Source organism: Pholcus phalangioides, unplaced genomic scaffold (genome assembly GCF_987345545.1).
Source record: "Pholcus phalangioides strain wild (caught in Gottingen) unplaced genomic scaffold, Ppha-v1.0 ptg000012l_1, whole genome shotgun sequence".
Taxonomy (NCBI): Eukaryota; Metazoa; Arthropoda; class Arachnida; order Araneae; family Pholcidae; genus Pholcus; species Pholcus phalangioides.
The window spans coordinates 19,378,685-19,398,972 of NW_028301605.1; the positions used below are offsets into that span (position 1 = coordinate 19,378,685).

Sequence of the window (20,288 nt, forward strand, 5' to 3'; positions counted from 1 at the left end):
TGTATTGTGTGTTTACCATTTTCTTCTTCCGACTGCGGTCACATGCGTTATTTTGTTTTCGTATTCTGCAGGTAGATCATAATCGAATTGATAAATCAAAAAAAGACAAAGGACAGTAGAATTTTTTAAGTTTAATAATAGGTTTTCTCCCCTCTTTCTTTTTTCACTTCCCAGTGCAAGACCGTGATCGGGGCGCACGTCGTCGTTATCAATTTATTAGATCTATCAGATGCAATTTCTCGAACACAATACTATCGGCATTTCATGTTAACGAATAATTGCAGATAACAGAGTTCTTTTAAAACTGGATACAGTACGTTAGCCGGTCCTTTTTACATCTTTTTGTACACCTTGCTTAGACGTGCAAAAGAGAAACAAACACAATCAATAAAATGGGCGTCTTTCATCCACTTATTTGCTTCATAATGCCTTGGCTACTGTCTTGTAAGACAGGTGAGTTTATATAATTTGCATATTATTCGTTTTACGAGGATATTTTGAAAAAAAAAAAATGGACCGGAAGTTTAGAATCGGCCATTGAAGTCCCGAAATGTGTATCGCGGTGCCCAGGGAAGCCGAGGCAAGCTACTGGTCCCTGCGACGAAATTAAAACATATACAGTACTGTGTATTTCCCACATTACACATAAATTTAAAACATAAAAATGAAAGAATGATTCCCCATGAAACAACGGCAATAGATAACTTACATCCTGGATTAGCACCTAGATCAGTGTTTTCCAAACTTCTTGATGGCGCGGACTCATTGTATCAATGCACCGCGGACCCCCCCCCTCCTCCTAGCGCAGGTCAATGTTCCGCGAGGCCCCTGTAGTGTCAGAAGGCTAATTTCGACGCCACCTTCTCATAAAATCCAAAATGCACAGATATTTAATATAAATTTTCATATAAAAAAAAAGGATAAATTACAATTTCACTGTGCAAAAATGTGTCATTCACGCCACGGTAGTAAATTTGAATGATTCCACTGAACCCTTACACCGTAGTCGCGGACCACAGGTTGGAAAAAACTGTCTTAGATCATCGCGATCAATCAATTTGATCAATCTGTGTTGGATTACAGCCGTCCACCTCGATCAGCGTTCATGCCTGTATACAGGCGCGGTCCTACAAATTTTGCCGCCTGAGGCGAATAATATTTTGTGCTGCCCCCTTAAGACACGACTACCTCTGAAAAGAATTTTCTTCTCTTCTATTACCTTGATACAGTGGTTCCCAAACAAAGGGGGAGATTGATGAGATAAGATATTGCCAGAGAATTTCCTAAATAAAAACGTCCAGATGAGTGTAAATACATCAAACCAATATAATAACTCTTCTTTGAGGGGGAAAGGTGGTACCATAATGTGTGGTTTATATTTTCTCCTATGGATTTTGGAAAATGTCTGCCCTTCAAAGGATTAATTGAGCTATTTTACACATATATATAGATCATATAACGCATTAAAATTCTACATAAAATTTACTGAACGTAATTCGAAGAAAAATCTTATTCACAATCAAATATCACATATGTGAAGTGACATCCTCGAGTTCATACGTTTGTGATAAGAGGTGTACGCAGGAGAGAGATCACGGGGGGGGGGGCCCTTTTTCTCCCCAAGACGATCAAAAATTAAAGATATTTTCAAATACAGTCGAATCCCGTTTCAACGAATACCGTTATAGCGAAAATGTCGTTTTAACGAACACTTTTCCGATCCCCCCAAATAAGTTTGATGTAATCTGGAATTCCTTTATATCGAAATTTCGTTTTAAAGAAGTGATTCATTCGGTCTCTTGGCGTTCGTTATAATGGGATTCGACTGAAAATATTAAAATATCGAAAGAAAATACCTTGGAACTGTATGTTGTATTTATCAAAATCGGTTAATTTAGAATGCTTTTTTGAAGATTAGTAGCTCAAAATTTCTCTGGGAGATTCCTTGTGCTCCCCCGAACCCAATCTGCCCCCTCCCCTAAAGGTCGATCTTGCGTACGCCAATGCTCGTGACCAGGGCGCAGGTTATTATAATGTGGTAGGTCCTCTCATTATGAAAGCTGGGAACGCAAAATCTACCATAAGTCATTATACCGCTTGTTCATTGTTTGGGAAGCATAAATCTTGATGGTCCTTGCAGCTATAAAAACAAATTTCAATCCAATCCAGCAAATCCGTCGGAAAAAAATCAGCAAATCGTTCTCCAAAAACCACCCTCTACAGCCTTTGCTAGTGTGATTGGACAGAATATGCTGTGATCAAAAATGCTTGTTTAGGTGTCTTGTGTATTACCTCTTAAAGTTCGTCCCATGAATTTAGAATCACCCTGTATTTTACATGTGAGAAAGACATCAACGAACTAGAACTACTTACGCCACCTATCAAATAAAACTGTTACAATTCTTCGATTGAAATTAGTAAGTGAATTTTGATTAACGTACCGTATGAAAAAAGCAATATCACACACATATGATATTAGTTAGTATTTTATAAGAAATAATATTAATTAAATTGTAAAGTTTGCTTCGAAATTTTAACAAGTGTTATTTGTACGTGGTAAAATGTTATTAGTAAAACAAACAAAGCATAGTTACTGCAAAATAAACATTAAGGGTAGGTATAATTTGCGGGTTTCATTAATGTTATTTTACCGCTGACAAATAGCAACTGTTAAAATTTCTAGGCAAACTTGATAATTCAACTAATATTATTTACAAATATTACCTAATATCATATCATATTTTTTTTTACGCGACATATTAATCAAAATCCGGTTATTAATTTCAATCAAATAATTGTAACAATTTTATTTGATAGGTGGCGGAAGGGGTTCTAGTTCATTGATGCATTTCTCACATGTAAATACTTTAATACTGTACTGTATAACTGTTTTCAATATTTTCTAGAATGCATATTTTCACTGATGAAATTTTATTTTTACCCGTTTTATTGGTAATGGACAAAGGTGTCTAAGACAGGCGCAATTTTTTCATGGTAATTTCATCAATAAGTTTACAAAATATGGCCGTTTAGAGTCTGAGAATGCCTCCATGTACACAGAGTTTTTCGCTGCGCAGAAAAAAATTCTCTATATTATATTTATATAAGACAGCATGTTATTTTATCATTCCGCACAGATATACAAATTCTGTGAGCAAAGAAACAGGTCTGTGTAGATGAAATAAAAGGCAATGTGCCCCCACCTATTTGGGGGGAAAAAATTAAAGAGCTCATTTCATGTAATAACATTTTTCCTTTTTATTGCGAGCATCTCGGCGCTCATCATTCATTCCCCCCACCATCCTGGAGCTGAGCCACCCCCCAAGACTGAGATCTTTGGTGGGACCTCCTGTATAGTGAATTTATAGTGTAAAATAAACAACAATGAGTTTTGCCCCAGGGCCCCGCGCCAGAGCCCTGTCAGCCCTACCCTTGTTGGGATCATAGTGCTCACTTAAACCATTGAGGATAGATACTTGATTTCACACTCAGGAGATATTTACCGACATTTCAAATGAACACCCTATGAAATGATTAGTATCATGATTATTTCAGTTAAAGCCATATATGTCAGAGTTCTTGTTCGACTGCTTTTCTTCTGGTGAAGTTATAATCAAAGCTTTCGACCCGCGGATATGCCTCCCAGTAGGCTGACAGGGCTGCAACCTCGTGAATCCCAAACATGAGTTCAACCGGGCACGGCACGGAGACTCATAGCTCCACAACCCGCAGTGGGGGGGCTAGGCTGAGATCTTTGGTGGGACCCCAGTTCAGACTCTTGTGTCGGGCAAGAGCCCTGCCCGATACACTCTTTTAGTGGGGGGCATGCAAGGACCTCAGTCCTGCATAGAATAGGAGCGAACTTCCACGATAAGATCAGGCAGAATGATTTATGACAATAAATATGTAAATTAAGAGGTGCTGCCTAGGCCCTCTTTTATTTTGCCCTGGGGGCTATGATTTTGTTGGGGGGGGGGGAAACAGTAGGGAATTTTTTTTTTTGATTAAGTATACAAAAAATTGAGTTCTGTAGAACAGCCTCATTATCATCAAGGGTTTCACTGACTATCCTTGTAACTATCAAGGGTTCCCGAGATACTTTACCCTGATATAGAGAACATATATAGATAACTGAACATAATGGCAGTTTAGAACATTCCGGAACCAAACAGCACGACACTAGAGATTTTTCTATTATGGTGTTGGTGAGAGAGGCATTTGTTGGGAGATGAACAAGGAATCCAAATTTGTGCTGGAGAAATTGACTAAAGAAAGTAAAGTCATTCGGAAAAATGTTGACAGTGGCGTCGGAGCCGGCGTCTCTGTCTATAATAAAAATCTCCTATATAGATTTCTGATTTTTTTTTCCCGAAAATATCGAACACGAAAAAAAGAGAAAGAAATTAAAGGAAAAACTGCCTGTTTATTCTCTCTATACGGCTTGAATCTTTCTGGAGTTTTCGTTGCCATCGCAGTTGATAGAGCCTTTAGGGGCCGACACAGCAAACATTCTACTGTAGTGCACCGCTTCAGTCGAATAAATATTCATTTATTCAACTGAAACGCGTGTATGGATCACCCCATCAATGCAGAATTTCATTTCACTCAAGATCGCCTGCGTGAATCAGAAAAAAAAAGCCGGTATGGGCTCCAAAAATACCCATCGTAGGTACCTGAAGCGGTGCACTACAGTAGAATGTTTGCTGTGTCGGCCCCTAAAGGCTCTATCAACTGCGATGGCAACGAAAACTCCAGAAAGATTCAAGCCGTATAGAGAGAATAAACAGGCAGTTTTTCCTTTAATTTCTTAATTTATTTTAAGCCTGCAAAAATTTTTTAAGCAAAATTTGTCTCCTTGTTTATGACTGATACCGGCAGACATTGGCGTGCGCAAAAGGGGTGGTGTTGGGGTTCTAACCCCCCCCCCCGCCCCCTTGAGCCAAGATTATAGTGTTATTTGGCAGAAAAAAACGTAAAAACCCCCTTAGAAGGAAAAAAAACTGAAAATCCCCCCCTCGTGAAAATTCTACGTGCGCCTATGCCAGCAGATATGGGATAATTTGCTTATAAGGTCTCGACAGTGGTGCAATTGTGCACGCATTTATTTTTTTAGACCAGCGGTTCTCAACCGGTGCTCCGCGAAGTTCTTGGGACTCCCGAAAGGACTCCACAGTCGAAGAAAATAAAATAAATCAGTAAATTTGATAAATAAATAAAAGACGAATCTACGGAGCTCCGCCATAGAAATTATATACTAAAAAAGGCTCAGCGAGTAGATAAAGGTTAAGATCCGCTGCTTTTTAGACCGCTTTTCAAGGCAAGTCCTCTGAGTGTTTGGACATTTTATTTGAAGCAACTAGTAAGCAATATATTTCCACTTATACAATATCAAGTGGGTCTCGAGTGTTTGCCAGCCACGGCTCCCCTCGTGCATGGCCCCTCCAGGATGTGGAGGCCATGAGATTGTGAGAGCGCAAAAGATGCCAGCCCCTAGAATGGTATCTTCTGCGGGGGTCCTAGACTTGACTTTCACGGGCCCCTTTATAATGAATTTATATAGCGAAAAAAAAAAAAAAAGTGACGAGAATCGTCCTGGGCCCCAGCACTGAAACCCAGTCAGCCACACTCTTGTGGGGGAGGGGGGGGGGCATGCCCTCATGGTCCTAGCCATCGTTTCTCTTCCGCATTCTAGAAGTGCTGAAAGAAATCAATTTAATTCCACCATATATAGTAAATTTTCCGGCGTGAAAAGGGTTTCCGTGGGCTGCGTTAATTTACATGCCGCGTGGAATGCATTCCAATAGATGGTTCACCTTTGGTCTAAGATAATCACAAAATAAATCACATATCTACTACGCAATAAGATATGCTGTCATAAAAAAAAAACGATTGTTTTTTACGTTATTTTATCTCTACATTCTATTCTCATATAAAAAAAAATAATTTCGGACTCTGTCCAAAAAAAAAACAGGAGAATCCAATCAAATACAGTACCTAATCTTGCAAAGAAAAGATAAGGATAAGGACTACCAATTGTCTTACTGATAATGGGTAGTGTCACCTTCCTTAGCCTTCAATTACTTGCTGATTCCAGACTGAAAAAAAAAAACCATTCCCATTATTTTCTTTCTGTAATTTAAAGCATAATTTTAATTCAATATATTTAAGGGGCCGTTCAAGTATTACGTAAGCAAATTTTTAGCTATTTTTGACTCCCTCCCTCCCTTGTCAGCAAAATTTCGTCATCAGCTATGTCCCTCTGAATCCTAACGCATATTGGCGGGATCAGAGACGTAGACGGGGGTGGGGGTGGGGGGCTCGTGCCCCTCCCCCTCCCATGATCAAAAATTTATTTTTTCAATGCAAAAAATAATTTTTTTTAAAATTGAAATTTCGGAAGAAAATACCTTTACATGTTATTACAATCAATTTTCGTTCACTTCAATGCTATTTGAAGGCTGTGAACTCAAAATTTATCTTTAATAAATTCATTGTGACTCTAAGGCATATAATGATAAATCACATAAAAGCCCTTTGCCCTCGGACCAAATATGGCCCTGGGGGTTATCTGATGCGGCCTGCCCTCTTCAAACCTAATTTTGTAAAAATGAACTAAGCGGCACATTTACAGATCGCTTAAGTGCCCCGTGGTACAATTCTAGAACATTTAAGCGGCCCGTGGCATATTTTCAGATTACTTAAATGACCCGGGACACAGTTCCAGAACATTTAAGCGATCCGTGACACATTTAGAGATCGCTTGAGTGACATGTGACGTAGTTTTAGAGCACGTAAGTGGCCCCCAGTGCGGTTCTACATCACTCAAGTTACACGCGGCACACTCTCAGATTATTTAAGTGATGCATGGCACAGTGCCGGAGCACTTAAGCGGCCCGGGCACATTTCCAGAGCACTTAAGCGGCCCGGACACATTTCCAGATCACTTGGATCCGCGAAACATTTAGAGTTCACTAAAAAGGCTCTGTAGGGCACTTATCAATAGAGGGGAGGGAAGTTACTTCAAGTGCCCACAAACTATCCGAAGGCTTTTCTCATTTATGGCGCACCGAGTAAGATGCCATTAAAAAATATTTCATATTTTCATAAAGGGGGGTTGATGACGTAAGCATTATCAAAAATTCCCTCACCCCCTTGTCATCAAAAGTCAGCAAATCGGAAACCCTCCCCCCCATCGATGATGACGTAATACTTGAACGGTCCCTAATACGAATGAAAAATACAAAATATTATTTTAATTAATTTAGTTATGATTAGCTCCCCGATCACAAGGTAATGGTAACTATACGGTCTTTGTACACAGGGGTATCATTCAGGGCCGGAACTAGAGGCGGCAAGAAGGACAACTGCCACGGGCAGAAAATTTTCGTTAGAACAGGAAACACCGCTATAAAAATATCGAATTTTACAGTGTGGAGGATAATTTACTGATCACTTTAGTTAACTACAGTGCTGTCCCAGATCACTTGATATAAGTGGCCCACGACAAGTTTTAAAATCAATGAAGTGGCCCCGCACTCTCTTAAAGGTTTCCTTATGGTCTCTCTGATTCAGGGGCTTAATGGGTTCCTATCCAAATGGACACAAACTAGGAAATCCGTCTTTCAAAAAAGGTCTGACTATATGCGCGTATACGCGCATTCTGACAGGGTTGCTGGTTCGAATTAGTAGACGAAGTACGTGCTACCCTGTATGTTTAGGAATAAACGGTATCGCGTACTTACCATTGGCTTTTCTTTTAATATAAAAAATAATATAAGCTGTTTGATTTGACAAACGATAATCTTTAAACTTTATTGAGCATTTTTATATCAATCGATTTGTTTCTTTTCCTGCAAAGCTCTGATAAGTTTGTTTTCTTAATACAGATATTCCGTCGACCATGGTGATGTCAAGCACAGTTCCCATTGACATTACGACTGCCAACGTTTCAAAATTACCAGACACAACTATCTCTGAAATAATAACATCGTTTCAGACTAATCAGGAGTTCAATGTGACTACCGATGACCCCTACACTCTACTACCAGACAATTCGACTTCGGGAACATGGGACAACAACTCGACTAGCGATGCACCTTCCCCAGCAACAGGTAATTCTACCGATACACCTGGCAACTCGACTAGCGATGCAACTTCAGAAACATGGGACAACTCGACTAGCGATACATTTTCCCCAACAACAGGTAATACTACCGATACACCTGGCAACTCGACTGGCGATACATCTTCCCCAACAACAGGTAATACTACCGATACACCTGGCAACTCGACTAGCGATGCATCTTCCCCAACATCGGGTCATTCGTCCAGCAAATCACCTTCATCACCAACACCTGGCCATTCGACCAGCTCAGGGACGACTGGAACAACACCTGGCCATTCGACCAGTCCAGGGACTGGAACAACACCTGGCCATTCGACCAGTCCAGGGACTGGAACAACACCCGCAACAACTCCACAGCCAGATGAAAAGAAAGGACTCAGCGCAGGAGCAGTCGCAGGCATCGTAATAGGTTCAATAATCGCTATCGGAGCTCTCGGTGCGGGAGCCGTTTACATAATCAAGGCAAGAAACAGCCCCAAGTCGCATGAAAGGCAAAGATTAAACGTTTAAGCGTTGAAGAATGTCAACGAAGCGTAATTTGGTGAGAGAAACAACGAGTATGGTGAAAACTCGATAAAGTTACCACGGGTTTATCCAGCTGGACTCGATTTACCGTATGCGCATACGCTTTGTGATAAATTTGTTGCAACTTTTAATGTTTTACGTAATAAATGCGTTTTTTTTTAAATTAAACGAATTTATTCATGATTTGTAACGTTTATTTGGCTGCTGTATGGATAATACGAATTCTGATTATTATCTGAGCATTGAGAAATAGGATCACTCGTAGACCCCTTGAGAAAACACAACCTTTCAAGTTGTTTTTCGGTAGTGAACTTTGCCTTCTAGTTGGTTCGTGAGATGTTATACGAATAGAAAATCTGATGCCAGAATAGGAAATTCGCCCATTTTTCGTTGGAAACCCTGAAAATCCATGATAAGTGGAGGAGGGTTCCACTGAGTAGTGATAACTGACCTGACGTACGTACGCACACAACCCTCTTCCTCATTACTCTGCGTAGGCAGTGATGGTAACCTCTTCCAGCAAAATTTACCTTTTGACTAAATTTTTCCCACGAATTCAGAAAAATGTGTTGCCATCTAGCGGGGGATATACGTAATCAAGAATTTTAAAATAGAAATGCATTGAACTGCATTAATTTTTTTTTATTTTTTGCAAAAATTCTTTTGTTTGATGAACTCTCAAAATCTCCCACTAGGGTGAATTTTGTCCAATTTTTCCCACGAATATGGGAAATTTCCCACGAGTTACCATCACTGTGCGTAGGAGAGAAGCGTAGTAATCTCTAGTGGGCTCATCACTGGCAGCTTGCACCCTATGTACTCAATAATGGCGCTGATGAGTCGGCCCGTTTGTACAGGGGCTATAATTCTGCCTAAAGCAGTAGTGTGATATGCCATGATTGAGTAATAAGTAGGAGGACTGACCGAGGACTGACTTCATCGAGAAAAACACGAAAAATTTGGTTTGCAAATACGGGAAAATACAGGACATCCCCCCACAAACAGATCATATGAATGATCAAGTGAGTGACTGTGTGAGTGAGTGACCGTAGGAGTGACTGTGTGAGTGAGTGACCGTAGGAGTGACCGCATGAATGATCAAGTAAGTGGCCGTATGACTGGACAATTCAACGGCCGTATGAGTGACCAAGTGAGTGACCATATTGGTGTGTGAGTGACCATGTGGCCGCGGACTTGGCCACTCATTTTGTCACTAACTTGATCACTAACATGGTCTTTTGTGACTCATAAGGGCCACTCACCCACTCATTTCTTCACTCACTCATTCACTTGTTCACTCACCCACTCACTTGTTCACTCACCCACTCACTTGTTCACTCACCCACTCACTTGTTCACTCACTCACTCACTTGTTCACTCATATGGCCACTCACGCAATCCTCTGGTCACTCACACGGTCATTGATATGGTCACACACTTGATCACTCATAAGGTCACTCACCCACTAACTTCTTCATTCAGAAGGTCATGGCATTATTGCTGGGGGAGAGGGGGACAATGATGATGATGATGATGTCAATTCATATATATACATTAGATCAGTTGACTCCACCTTTGGCACTAGCCCCCCCCCTCCCCCCCCCCCCCTATCTCCTCCCATGAGGTAACTTCTACTGAGAATATTTTTCTCGAATATATTCCAGTTGCATCACGTACGTTCCTTAACTTTTATAGGGTTGATTGAAAGCCAACTCAAGACAGATAATTTCAATGGTCTTCTGAACTTTCTGATAATTTTTAACTACCTTTTTGTTTTCATTTGAATTAAATCTAGCTTTTAAAAGCCTTCTTTATTATTATTATTTTGAATGATAATATCACAAGAGATATTATTATTTACCAACTATTTCTTGGATTTAATCCACTTCTTAAAAATTATAAAAATACCACACACACATACCCGCGACACTAAAAAAACACCATAAGCTACTAAAACTTTGAATAATCCTCTTCAATACAGTACGTCTTGTAAGCCGATGTCATCTGCGAAAAAAAGGGAGAGATCATGTCATCGCAAAGGAGCTCCAAGACCACGCCAACTCAGCCAAGGCGGCAATCGTAACATCAAAGAGATGAAACAGTCCTTATCACATACAGCTCTTGCTTAGATTTGGTACTGCCGTGAGCATTACTCTGGAAGAACGTCAAAAAAAGTTCAGCCAAACAAGCATTTATATATTATTGTTCCGGCTGGAGCCAAAATTTCAAGTGCGAAATTCGAATTCCTTGAAACTTTTCTTTCCGAATTTCAAAAAATGCTGGAAAATAGTAATTTTTTTCAAAAGTTGAGTTTTCGAATTAATTAAAAAAAATGGAAGCCATAGATATATAAAGGGGGAATTTAATAAATAAAAGGGTATATAGATATTAATTAACCCCCTCAAGCCACAGCCCTGAGGAGAGTTAAATGGAATCGCTGGTTTTCACAGACGTTCAGTAAAAAAAACAAATTTGTCTAGTAACTTATAAACTAATCATTCAATTTATTTGAAATTTTTTATGTTTATAAAATAACGTATTGTCTATAACGTAGTTTCCCAACCTTTTTTGCCTCATCGCCCCCCTTCTTCAGAAATTTTTTTCCCCCAACGCAATCTATCCCATAAGATCCTATGTTATACCCTTAGCTTCTACCGCCCCTGGAACATTCCATCGTCGTCGGGTGTTAACGCCCACGTTGGGAATCACTGGTCTATAGTATTGTACAGTATCACTTGTATTACTTAAAAATTTATGTGATATTTTCTTTGGGCGTGGTACCACAGGTCGATAAGATACTCGCCTAAAGTACCAAAGGGTGTTTAAGAGGTGTCGCGAGTTCGATACCCGGTTCGTCCTTGCAAGAAAACTTTCCTGACACAGGGGTACAGCAGAAACTGCGACATGACCGCAGAAAAACATTGCTACCGCAGAGAGTCCCCCCCCCCCATCGAGGGGTTAGCGCACCAACCTCTCGATGATTATAAAAAAAAAACAAGCTTGCCGTTCGGAATCGGCAATAAATTGTATGTCCCAGTCTCTCTAATTAGCCCTCGTGTGCCGAAAATGACTGTGGCGCGACAAAAATGATCAAATATTTTCTTTGGTAAAATAGTATTTTTTTTCACTTGTACGGCTGCCAAAATTCGAATTCATAACATAGCCTCCTGGCTGTAATAAAGAACCACTAACTCAATTATACAAGGCATTTTAGCTCGGAGGGACTTAAACAGGCTTTTTACAATAATAATTATACCGGGCGTTTCGATCTTTACAGTAATATCTCGGATCCCACGTGTGAAGCATACATTGATCATACCCATAATAAAACATGATAAATGACAATAATAAAAATAGTCAAGAACCACTTGGTTAAAAACTTGATAAGGGTAGAGTATTTCGGTTTCGTATTTGTTTTCTGCACGACTCGTATGACATTCAACTGCCATTACTACGTATTTACAAGTGCAGATGATCTGCATTGGTTTGATTTCCGATTGCACCAGCTATTGGCATTCAAACACTTGTGCATATGCAGACACACACACACACACACATACACACACACAAAAAGATAATGTAAATAAATAAAAAAAATATATCGCCAAAATAACATCTGGATATTATGGATTCATTTTTATTTCGCAATGTTAACAAAAAAAGCACATTCGAGTGAGAAGATAGCGTTATCATTACCTTTTTTCGCTTCCTCTCCCCCCCCCTCTCTCGTCCTAGATCGAAAAATGCATTAAATTTAGTAGAATCCGAAAAAATAGAAACTGTTATCAGTGAGTGTTTTAACGAATGGTAACACTTTTATAGTGAACGGAGATGATTTTCGCACTCGACTATTGAGTGGAAAGTATTCCTTTTTCGTCTGATACATAATTTAAAGCCTTTGTGTGTGTGCTTACCTTCATAAGAGATGGGCATAATTATACATATTATATGCTTCCTCTTCCCTCTTCTACCTATGTGCCATAAACGTAAGTTGATAATTTTTTTAAAACTATCGGATTTCACCTACAGTCGAGTTTACTTATACATATCCCCTTTGGTGATTCGAGAGTTGTGTAATTATTAAAATTAAAAAAAAAAAAGAAACCTTTTATACGGACACCCTGTCCTCAAAAAACCCAATTATAAAGTTGATTGTTTATCTTGAGGACAATAGAAAAATTGCACGTTTCTAAGTGCGATATTCACTGAGGTATTTGAATTCAAAAAACGAAGTTTGCAACCACTACATAGTGACTTTTGATTTCACATTATATGGTAATTGAAATGTTATTGAATTAACTTCATTGTAACAACCAGTAATGGGACCTTGGTGTCTCCTTGGCGGTTTTCATTAACCTAATGTATTGTTATTATTCACCTAACATATTAAGAAATTGAAATTGAAGTTGGATAAAAACAGGATAAATAAGGTACCGTATATAAAAGCGCTGTCTGTGCTTATGCTGTTCTTTCCCAAGTTTTGTCCGATTTTGAATTTAAATATTTCAGTTAATATTGCACTTGGAAACGTTGAATTTCTTTTTTGCTGGTATATATCAGGAGAGACAAGGCAACATTTTTCTTATTGGGTTTTTGAGCACAGGTTGTCCGTATATTACGTTAATTTTTTTTAATTTTAATAACTGATATATGAATGCAATATGAATGATCCATCTGAGTTCTACATTTAATTTGGATAAATTTTCTAACCGGAAGTATGTTTCTAGGATCAACTGTTCGCCAGTAAAATTGCAGTGCGTGCTGGTAGCTATGCGCCCTGTATAGCAGTTGTATGTATGCATAAAGTGTCATACTCAGACTGTTCGGACAAAATAAGCTCAAGCAAGCACGTATTTAAATTTTATATAGAAGGAACATAATTTGTTTTATATCATCTGAGTAGTTTGGAAAATTTATTGGAGTACGTATTGTACGTACAGGATATATAAAAATTGTATAGACTTTCTCTTAATTCAAATTGATTCCATTAGTATTATTTGAGTTTATGCCAATAGTTTTCATTCAAAGTTGTTAGAATTTGTGCAGTCAAAAATAATAATAAATAAATAAATAAAAAGTTCATGAATGGTTGCTTGTCATTCATCAGCATAGTTTTTGCATAGTCTTCTAATAGGTAGATATTTGATGCTGACAACAGTGCGTCAACAAGCCAGAGAGGCCCTTAGAGAAATTTGCAGGCATAATACAGCCCTTTCTATCAACAACACTCATTTTGTTTAAATTGATCATGCATCCTACATTACTTTACGCAGCTCCTGCCTGGGGATGTACGCTAGAAATCGTAATATTATTGCGCTTGCACGTTTCCAAAACGTGACACTCCGAAGTTTTACCAGGTCCCCCCCCTGGTTCATCAGAAATAGGCATATACGCAGAGATACCAAAATTGAATCATGGATTATGCCAAAAGTCTCCCCAGAAACTGCGTTGATTCTTTCACACACAACTGCATTGATTCTTTCACACAGCTGCATTGATTCTTTCACACACAACTGCATTGATTCTTTCACACACACAACTGCATTGATTCTTTCACACACACAACTGCATTGATTCTTTCACACACACAACTGCATTGATTCTTTCACACACACAACTGCATTGATTCTTTCACACTCACAACTGCATTGATTCTTTCACACACACAACTGCATTGATTCTTTCACACGATCATCTTCGTGAAATCTCCAATTTTCTAATAGCACTGATACTTTCAGACTCAAAAAGCCTAAAAATTTTCTCGAGATGTCTAAACCCAATGTTCCGGGTCTTTGACATGTATTATATTGCTAGTTTTTCCCCTCCTGGTACTGTCAGAATCGATACACTGCATTATATCATTGTAAATACTTAATGAGTTAAACATATTATATGCCCTATTTAACCCGAACGTTTCCAAAACGTAACACTCCGAAGTTTTACCCCACAGGTCTCTCTGGTTCATCATAAATAGGCATATACGCAGAGATACCAAGATTGAAATAATCATGGATTATGCCAAAAGGCTCTCCAGAAACTGCTATTACTCTCTTCTCAACTCTGACTATAAACATCTTCGTGAAATTGATAATTATAATAGAATTGATAATTTTAGACTTACAAAGCCTAAAAATTTTTTCGAGATGTCCAAACCCAATGTTCCGGCTCTCTGACATGCACTTGTATTATAAGGCTGCTAATTTCTCCCTTCTGGTGGTGCTGTCAGAATTGACACACTACATATGTCATTGTAAATACTTCATGACTTACACATATATATTCTTGTATTATATACGACTTGTATTATATAACCTCAAGTTAAATATTGTACATCATTATTATTATTTTTTCTATATTATCATATTCATATAGCAACAACCACATCACTATTAACATATTGCACCTCCAGCATCTTCGCATGGCGACTTTATTACCATTTATTCATTATTACATCATATTATCATGATAATTAATTAGCATCAATTATCATCAACATATGATATCTATTAGTTTCTGCGGAGGTGGCTGGTAGCTCGCTGGGTAAAGATGCACTTTCATCCACATTTCTAAATTTTTCGTCATCTTGACATGGTGTGAGATGACTTAAATTGTCCTATCATCATAACCATCCCTATTCCTTTTTACCAGTGATTCCCAACGCGGGCATTGACGCCCCCGGGGGGGGGGGGGTGATGGAATGTTCTAGGGGGGTGGTAGAAGCTATGGGTATAAACACAGAATCCTATGGGTTACATTGCGTTGGAGGGGCATGGGAGAAATAAAAAATTCTGAACAAGGGGCGATGGGACAAAAAAGGTTGGTAAACTATGCTTTATACCAATCATGGCTTCAATGAACAACTGCATGTAGTTGACAGAGTGATGATGAAGGGGGTATGAACTGTTAAAGTCTCATCGACGCCACTCCGATGTACGAATGAAAGTTCAAGAACAGTGCGGATATCTGCTTTTACCGATCACAACAATCGTTCATCACTGCCATCTACCAAGTGATCAGAAAAAGTAAACATTCAATAATTTTAAGAACATATTCCATGCAGTTTTCACAGAAAGTCATAGACACACGGAAATGTTCTCTTTTAAATAACACCCAATTTTTTTTTTACTGTTAAAATAGTTATATTTGTTACTAACAGGTAGCGCTGTTCATTTCGTTTCCCAAAATTATTTTGATCATATCCCCCTGTTCAGAATCTTTTTTTCCCGTCATCGCCCCCTTTCTGAGCGATCACACAGGACCCTATGTTGTATTCCGTAATTATTACAGCCCCTCCCCGTGGTGAAACATTGCCCTCTTTAGGAAACACTGTTTGGACCATTACAGTGCTAATGCACTTATTTACAGCTGAATGTAATTATACGAAGGTTTTAACAACTGGATAATGCGAAGATATATTTTGGAAAGAGAGAAAATTCAACTGCCCCTGCGGGGAATCGTAGTCTAGTGCAGTGGTTCTCAACCAGGGGCCATATGGCCCCCTTGTGGTACTGGGATACTTCAAGGGGGCCACGGAAGAAAATGGAGAAGGGGCCATGACAGGTGGTTTGGAGAGCTGAGAAGAAAAATTAAGGTGTGAAGAAATAAAGTTTTTATATTAGTGACTAACACTTTCAGAGAGAGAGAGAGAGAATCCAACAAAACCACCCATAAAACCAGGGCCTTCTTTAGGGAATGGACCCACCCATTTGGACTCACCGCCTACATTTTGCAACAAGTTCCCTAGGATGGGGTTTTTCTCAAGTCCCCGGCTAAATTTTTCAGACCCCCTTCCCTATATGAAATTTATTGTATGAAAAAAAAAAGAAAAGAAAAAAGATGAAAACCATATTAGGCCCCGGGCTGTAGCTCTGTCAGCCCCACTCTTGTGAGGGGCCTCATGCCCATAAGTGACCCTACCTTATGATATTTTGTATAGTACAATTAATTTTGAAAATAAATAGGAAATATGTAGGCAGTTTATTTCCAGCTAAAGTATGGGACTACTATAACATCACTTTGCCTGGGGGGGGGGGCATGATATTGAGACGGTCCTGATAGAACTCGGACTAGCGGGGAGATAAATAAATTCTAGGCTACTGGTCTGGAGGCCAAAATTTTCGTTCAGTATAAATTCACTGAAAAAAATCATTTCAATACGTATAAAGTGTCTTGCTTCTAGATGAGAGTTGAAAACTCTGGGTAAGACAGGGGAGCCACGAGAAAAAAATATGGCCTAAAGGGGGCCACGGGCAAAAAAAGGTTAAGAAACACTGGTCTAGTGCGCCTCTGTAGTCTAGTGCGTTCACCCGGAAAGTGAAAGGACGTGGGTTCGATTCTCCGCAGGGGCAGTTGAATTTTCTCTCTTTCCAAACTATATCTTTGCAACATCCAGTTGTTAAAACTTTCATATGATAGCGGAGAGTGACGTCATCCTTGTATGAATGTAATTATTTCGGCAATTAGTTTTTCGTTATTGTAAAAACACTTACAGCTTTCTTTTCAGACCCCTTTTCCATCCCAATTGTAAAAACTATTCGTTGCACCTACTTTTTTTTTATTGGTTTGATGACACGTGTGCTCATTTTAAAGTGTATGGGAAAAATCATGCGCACGCGAAACGGAAATGAAATATTTTCGCCCAATATGATAAGGAAACACATCACGGTGAAGCTAATTTTTTCCCTGAATAATATCAACCGTCCGTATCTAAGGCAATGAAATATGGACTCTGCTCGATATAATATATAATAACAATAAAAAAAAAGTTATGATAACGCACCACAGGCAATAAATCTATAAAGATTTTGGTTTTTTTTTGAGAATCTACATGAATAATATAGATACATGCGATACTTCCCAAATGCGTGAAAAGTGTCTTTCTTCTTTGCATACTCTCCAATATAGGGTTTCTTTTCTCACCGGCATCGACGAGATACCTCGCCATCTAACAATCCATGTATCTTAATAATGACAAAACCACGTATTTTATGAAATGTTGATTTTATTTTTTCTATGTTAATGGATCCCGTTTACCGATTCCTCCTTATTTTGCACTTGCTGGAGATCGGTAGAAAGTCTAATTTTAAAACGATATGGCATTTTACAGCGGGTTCAGTGATTTCTGCCACGCTGGTAAAAAGGGGTTAACTGCTCATCGAATTGTGCTGTTCTGTAACAAAAGAGGGAAATTTCATGTCTTCTGTGTTCTTCAGTGTGATGCTTGAACAGAAAAATTCTTTTGAAAATTGTAAAATATTGTGTATCCCTGGATATATTGTAGGAAGGCTATTTTTGTTATTATCGGGCTATTTTTATTGTTTTATCTTTTATAATTTTCAAATGAGCTGACATGAATTTTGTTCTCCCATATACAGATCATTCGACCACGACGGTAGTGCCCATTACCATTCCTTCGGACACAACTGCTGTATCTAATATAACGCAAACCATAACAATAACACCATCGCCACCTACTGAGTATCCGACCAATACAACTCATGGCTCGACTTCTACAATACCGAGCAATTCGAGTAGCCAATCATCTTCCTCAACACCTGCCGGTTCTACCGGTGGATCCGCAACAACCGGCAGTCTGACCAGCGAATCGTCTTCCACAACTACTGGCAATTCGACCGGTGGTTCGTCTTCCCCACCAACGAGCAGTCCGACTAGCGAATCGTCTTCCACAACTACTGGCAATTCGACCGGTGGTTCGTCTTCCCCACCAACGAGCAGTCCGACCAGCGAATCGTCTTCCACAACTACTGGCAGTCCGACCGGTGGATCGTCTTCCCCACCAACCGGCAGTCCGACCAGCAAAGGAACGACTGGTACACCGCCCACATCGACTCCGGAGCCTGCTCCCGTAAAAAAGGGACTCAGTGCAGGAGCAACAGCCGCAATCGTAATAGGATCTATAATCGCTGTCGGAGCTCTAGCTGGAGGTGCCGTTTATTGTGTTAAAGCAAGGGTATATCCTTTCTATCGGGGTGGAGGAGTTGAAAGGGAGAGGCTACAGTGATGTGCACACGTGCATTTGAATAGCCATGATCAGACGATGACAATTTACTAGGAAGTTTCAGAAAACGTCAATTCCTAGAGAAAGACCGTTTGGACAATTAGAAGACTGTCTTTGATGATGCGAGTCTTTTTCGCTTGGTGGTAATCCGTGATATTTAACCTCATAAATATGCAAACACTTAGAAAAAATACCAAGCCTAAAGCCTAAAAGTGTTTACAAGCACATAAACATATACCAAGTCTCTCTCTTCAACCTTTTAGACATTGTGGGCCCAAAAAAAAAAAAAATTCCATGAAACTCGAGAGCCACTAAGTCATACTGCGGCATCTCAATTCACGCAGTGGAGCCTTATTGAATGAGCCTAACGAGGCCCGTGGCTCCAGAAGGGGGGTGCTTATAACTATCTGAAATTATTTTTTCGATGAATGTCAAAAGCTTCATTAATTCTGGAAATATTTCTTATAATTACGCTGGGAATATTTTTCATTAATTATGAATTGTCCTGAATTTTTCGAAATATTTTGTTCAAACCAATTCTGAAATGTATTTATGTGAAATGTATTACTATGTATTTCTTTCACGAGTTCTCGAATTATGAATTTCTTTCATTAATTCTTGAATTATGAATTTCTTTCATTAATTCTTGAATTATGTATTTCTTTCATTAATTTCAAATTTCCATTAATTTTTTGGTGTGTTCATGCATTTGGAGGTATTTTTCCTCTGCATTCTATAATGATGTTATGTCTTTTTGGGTGCCAACTGCTCCTAAAAAAATATTGTGTATAAAATCATGATTTACAATTGCATGTATCATGGCTCACAAGAGGGCTCCAAAAATATCTTGGACCTAGCGCAGGCTACCGAAACCGTTAGGATGCCCTGAAAGCAACGCAACAAACAGATATAATCCGATTGTAAAGTGGATTTGTATGCCTCTGATATTTTGTGCGATCCATTTCAAGAACCCTAATATGTTAAGAACCCCTGGTATATAAAATAATGTTATCCTAAGAAAAGGGAAAAATTGAATACTTTTAGGAAAATGACAAAAAATTGGAAAACAGAATATGTATGTATGATACTATGATATCGCGACTCAATTTCTCAACACTGATAAAAGATTTAATGTTTGAAATGAACTGATAGCATGTCACAAACCCATTTGAAGTGATGGGGGAAAAAAAAATAATAAAAAAACGGAACAAAAACGAAAAGCCTGTCATCTCTTTGGATTTCACAGGAGCATCCGGAGCGGAAATAGCAGGAAAACAGAGCATCCAGTAAGTAAAAGAGATGCTTTTTGGTGAGCATTGGATTCGACAGTTTCTTGCCCTAAAGTCACGTTTTGTTTGGAGCGCTGGAGGAATCTTCGTAACACAACGCGGACACGCGTCGCTGTTTAAAAATAAATAACAAAAAGAAAGAAAGAAAAAAAACTGCAAAAACAACACAGTTTTGAATACGAGAGGACAGTTTTGGCACAAAAAGGAAAGTTCTCTGGATTCACTTCAAACTCTTCCGAATAGGAAATAAAAATATAATAGCAGCAGTTGAAATCGCGTCCACTCACTTTGGCACCGTATCGGAAAAAAACAAAATTGATATGACTAGGGC

At 39.0% G+C, this 20,288-nt stretch overlaps 1 protein-coding gene across 1 annotated transcript; it reads left to right on the forward strand.

The window, feature by feature from the left end:
- Positions 1–340: 340 nt before the first annotated feature.
- LOC149079838 (uncharacterized) lies at positions 341–19,283 on the forward strand. The gene is made up of 3 exons (XM_089239934.1): positions 341–453; positions 7,887–8,633; positions 18,025–19,283. Exons 1-3 carry the CDS (start codon positions 393–395, stop codon positions 18,669–18,671), a joined length of 1,455 nt encoding a protein of 484 aa, XP_089096060.1. The 5' UTR covers positions 341–392; the 3' UTR covers positions 18,672–19,283.
- Positions 19,284–20,288: the final 1,005 nt, after the last annotated feature.

What these genes read in the sequence shown, in the direction of transcription:
- LOC149079838 (XM_089239934.1), top strand. Translation starts at nt 393, where the DNA reads ATGGGCGTCTTTCATCCACTTATTTGCTTCATAATGCCTTGGCTACTG. An exon ending in GCTACTGTCTTGTAAGACAG is followed by an intron (nt 454 to 7,886) that starts GTGAGTTTATAT and finishes TTCTTAATACAG; the next exon opens with ATATTCCGTCGACCATGGTG. An exon ending in AAGGCAAAGATTAAACGTTT is followed by an intron (nt 8,634 to 18,024) that starts AAGCGTTGAAGA and finishes TCCCATATACAG; the next exon opens with ATCATTCGACCACGACGGTA.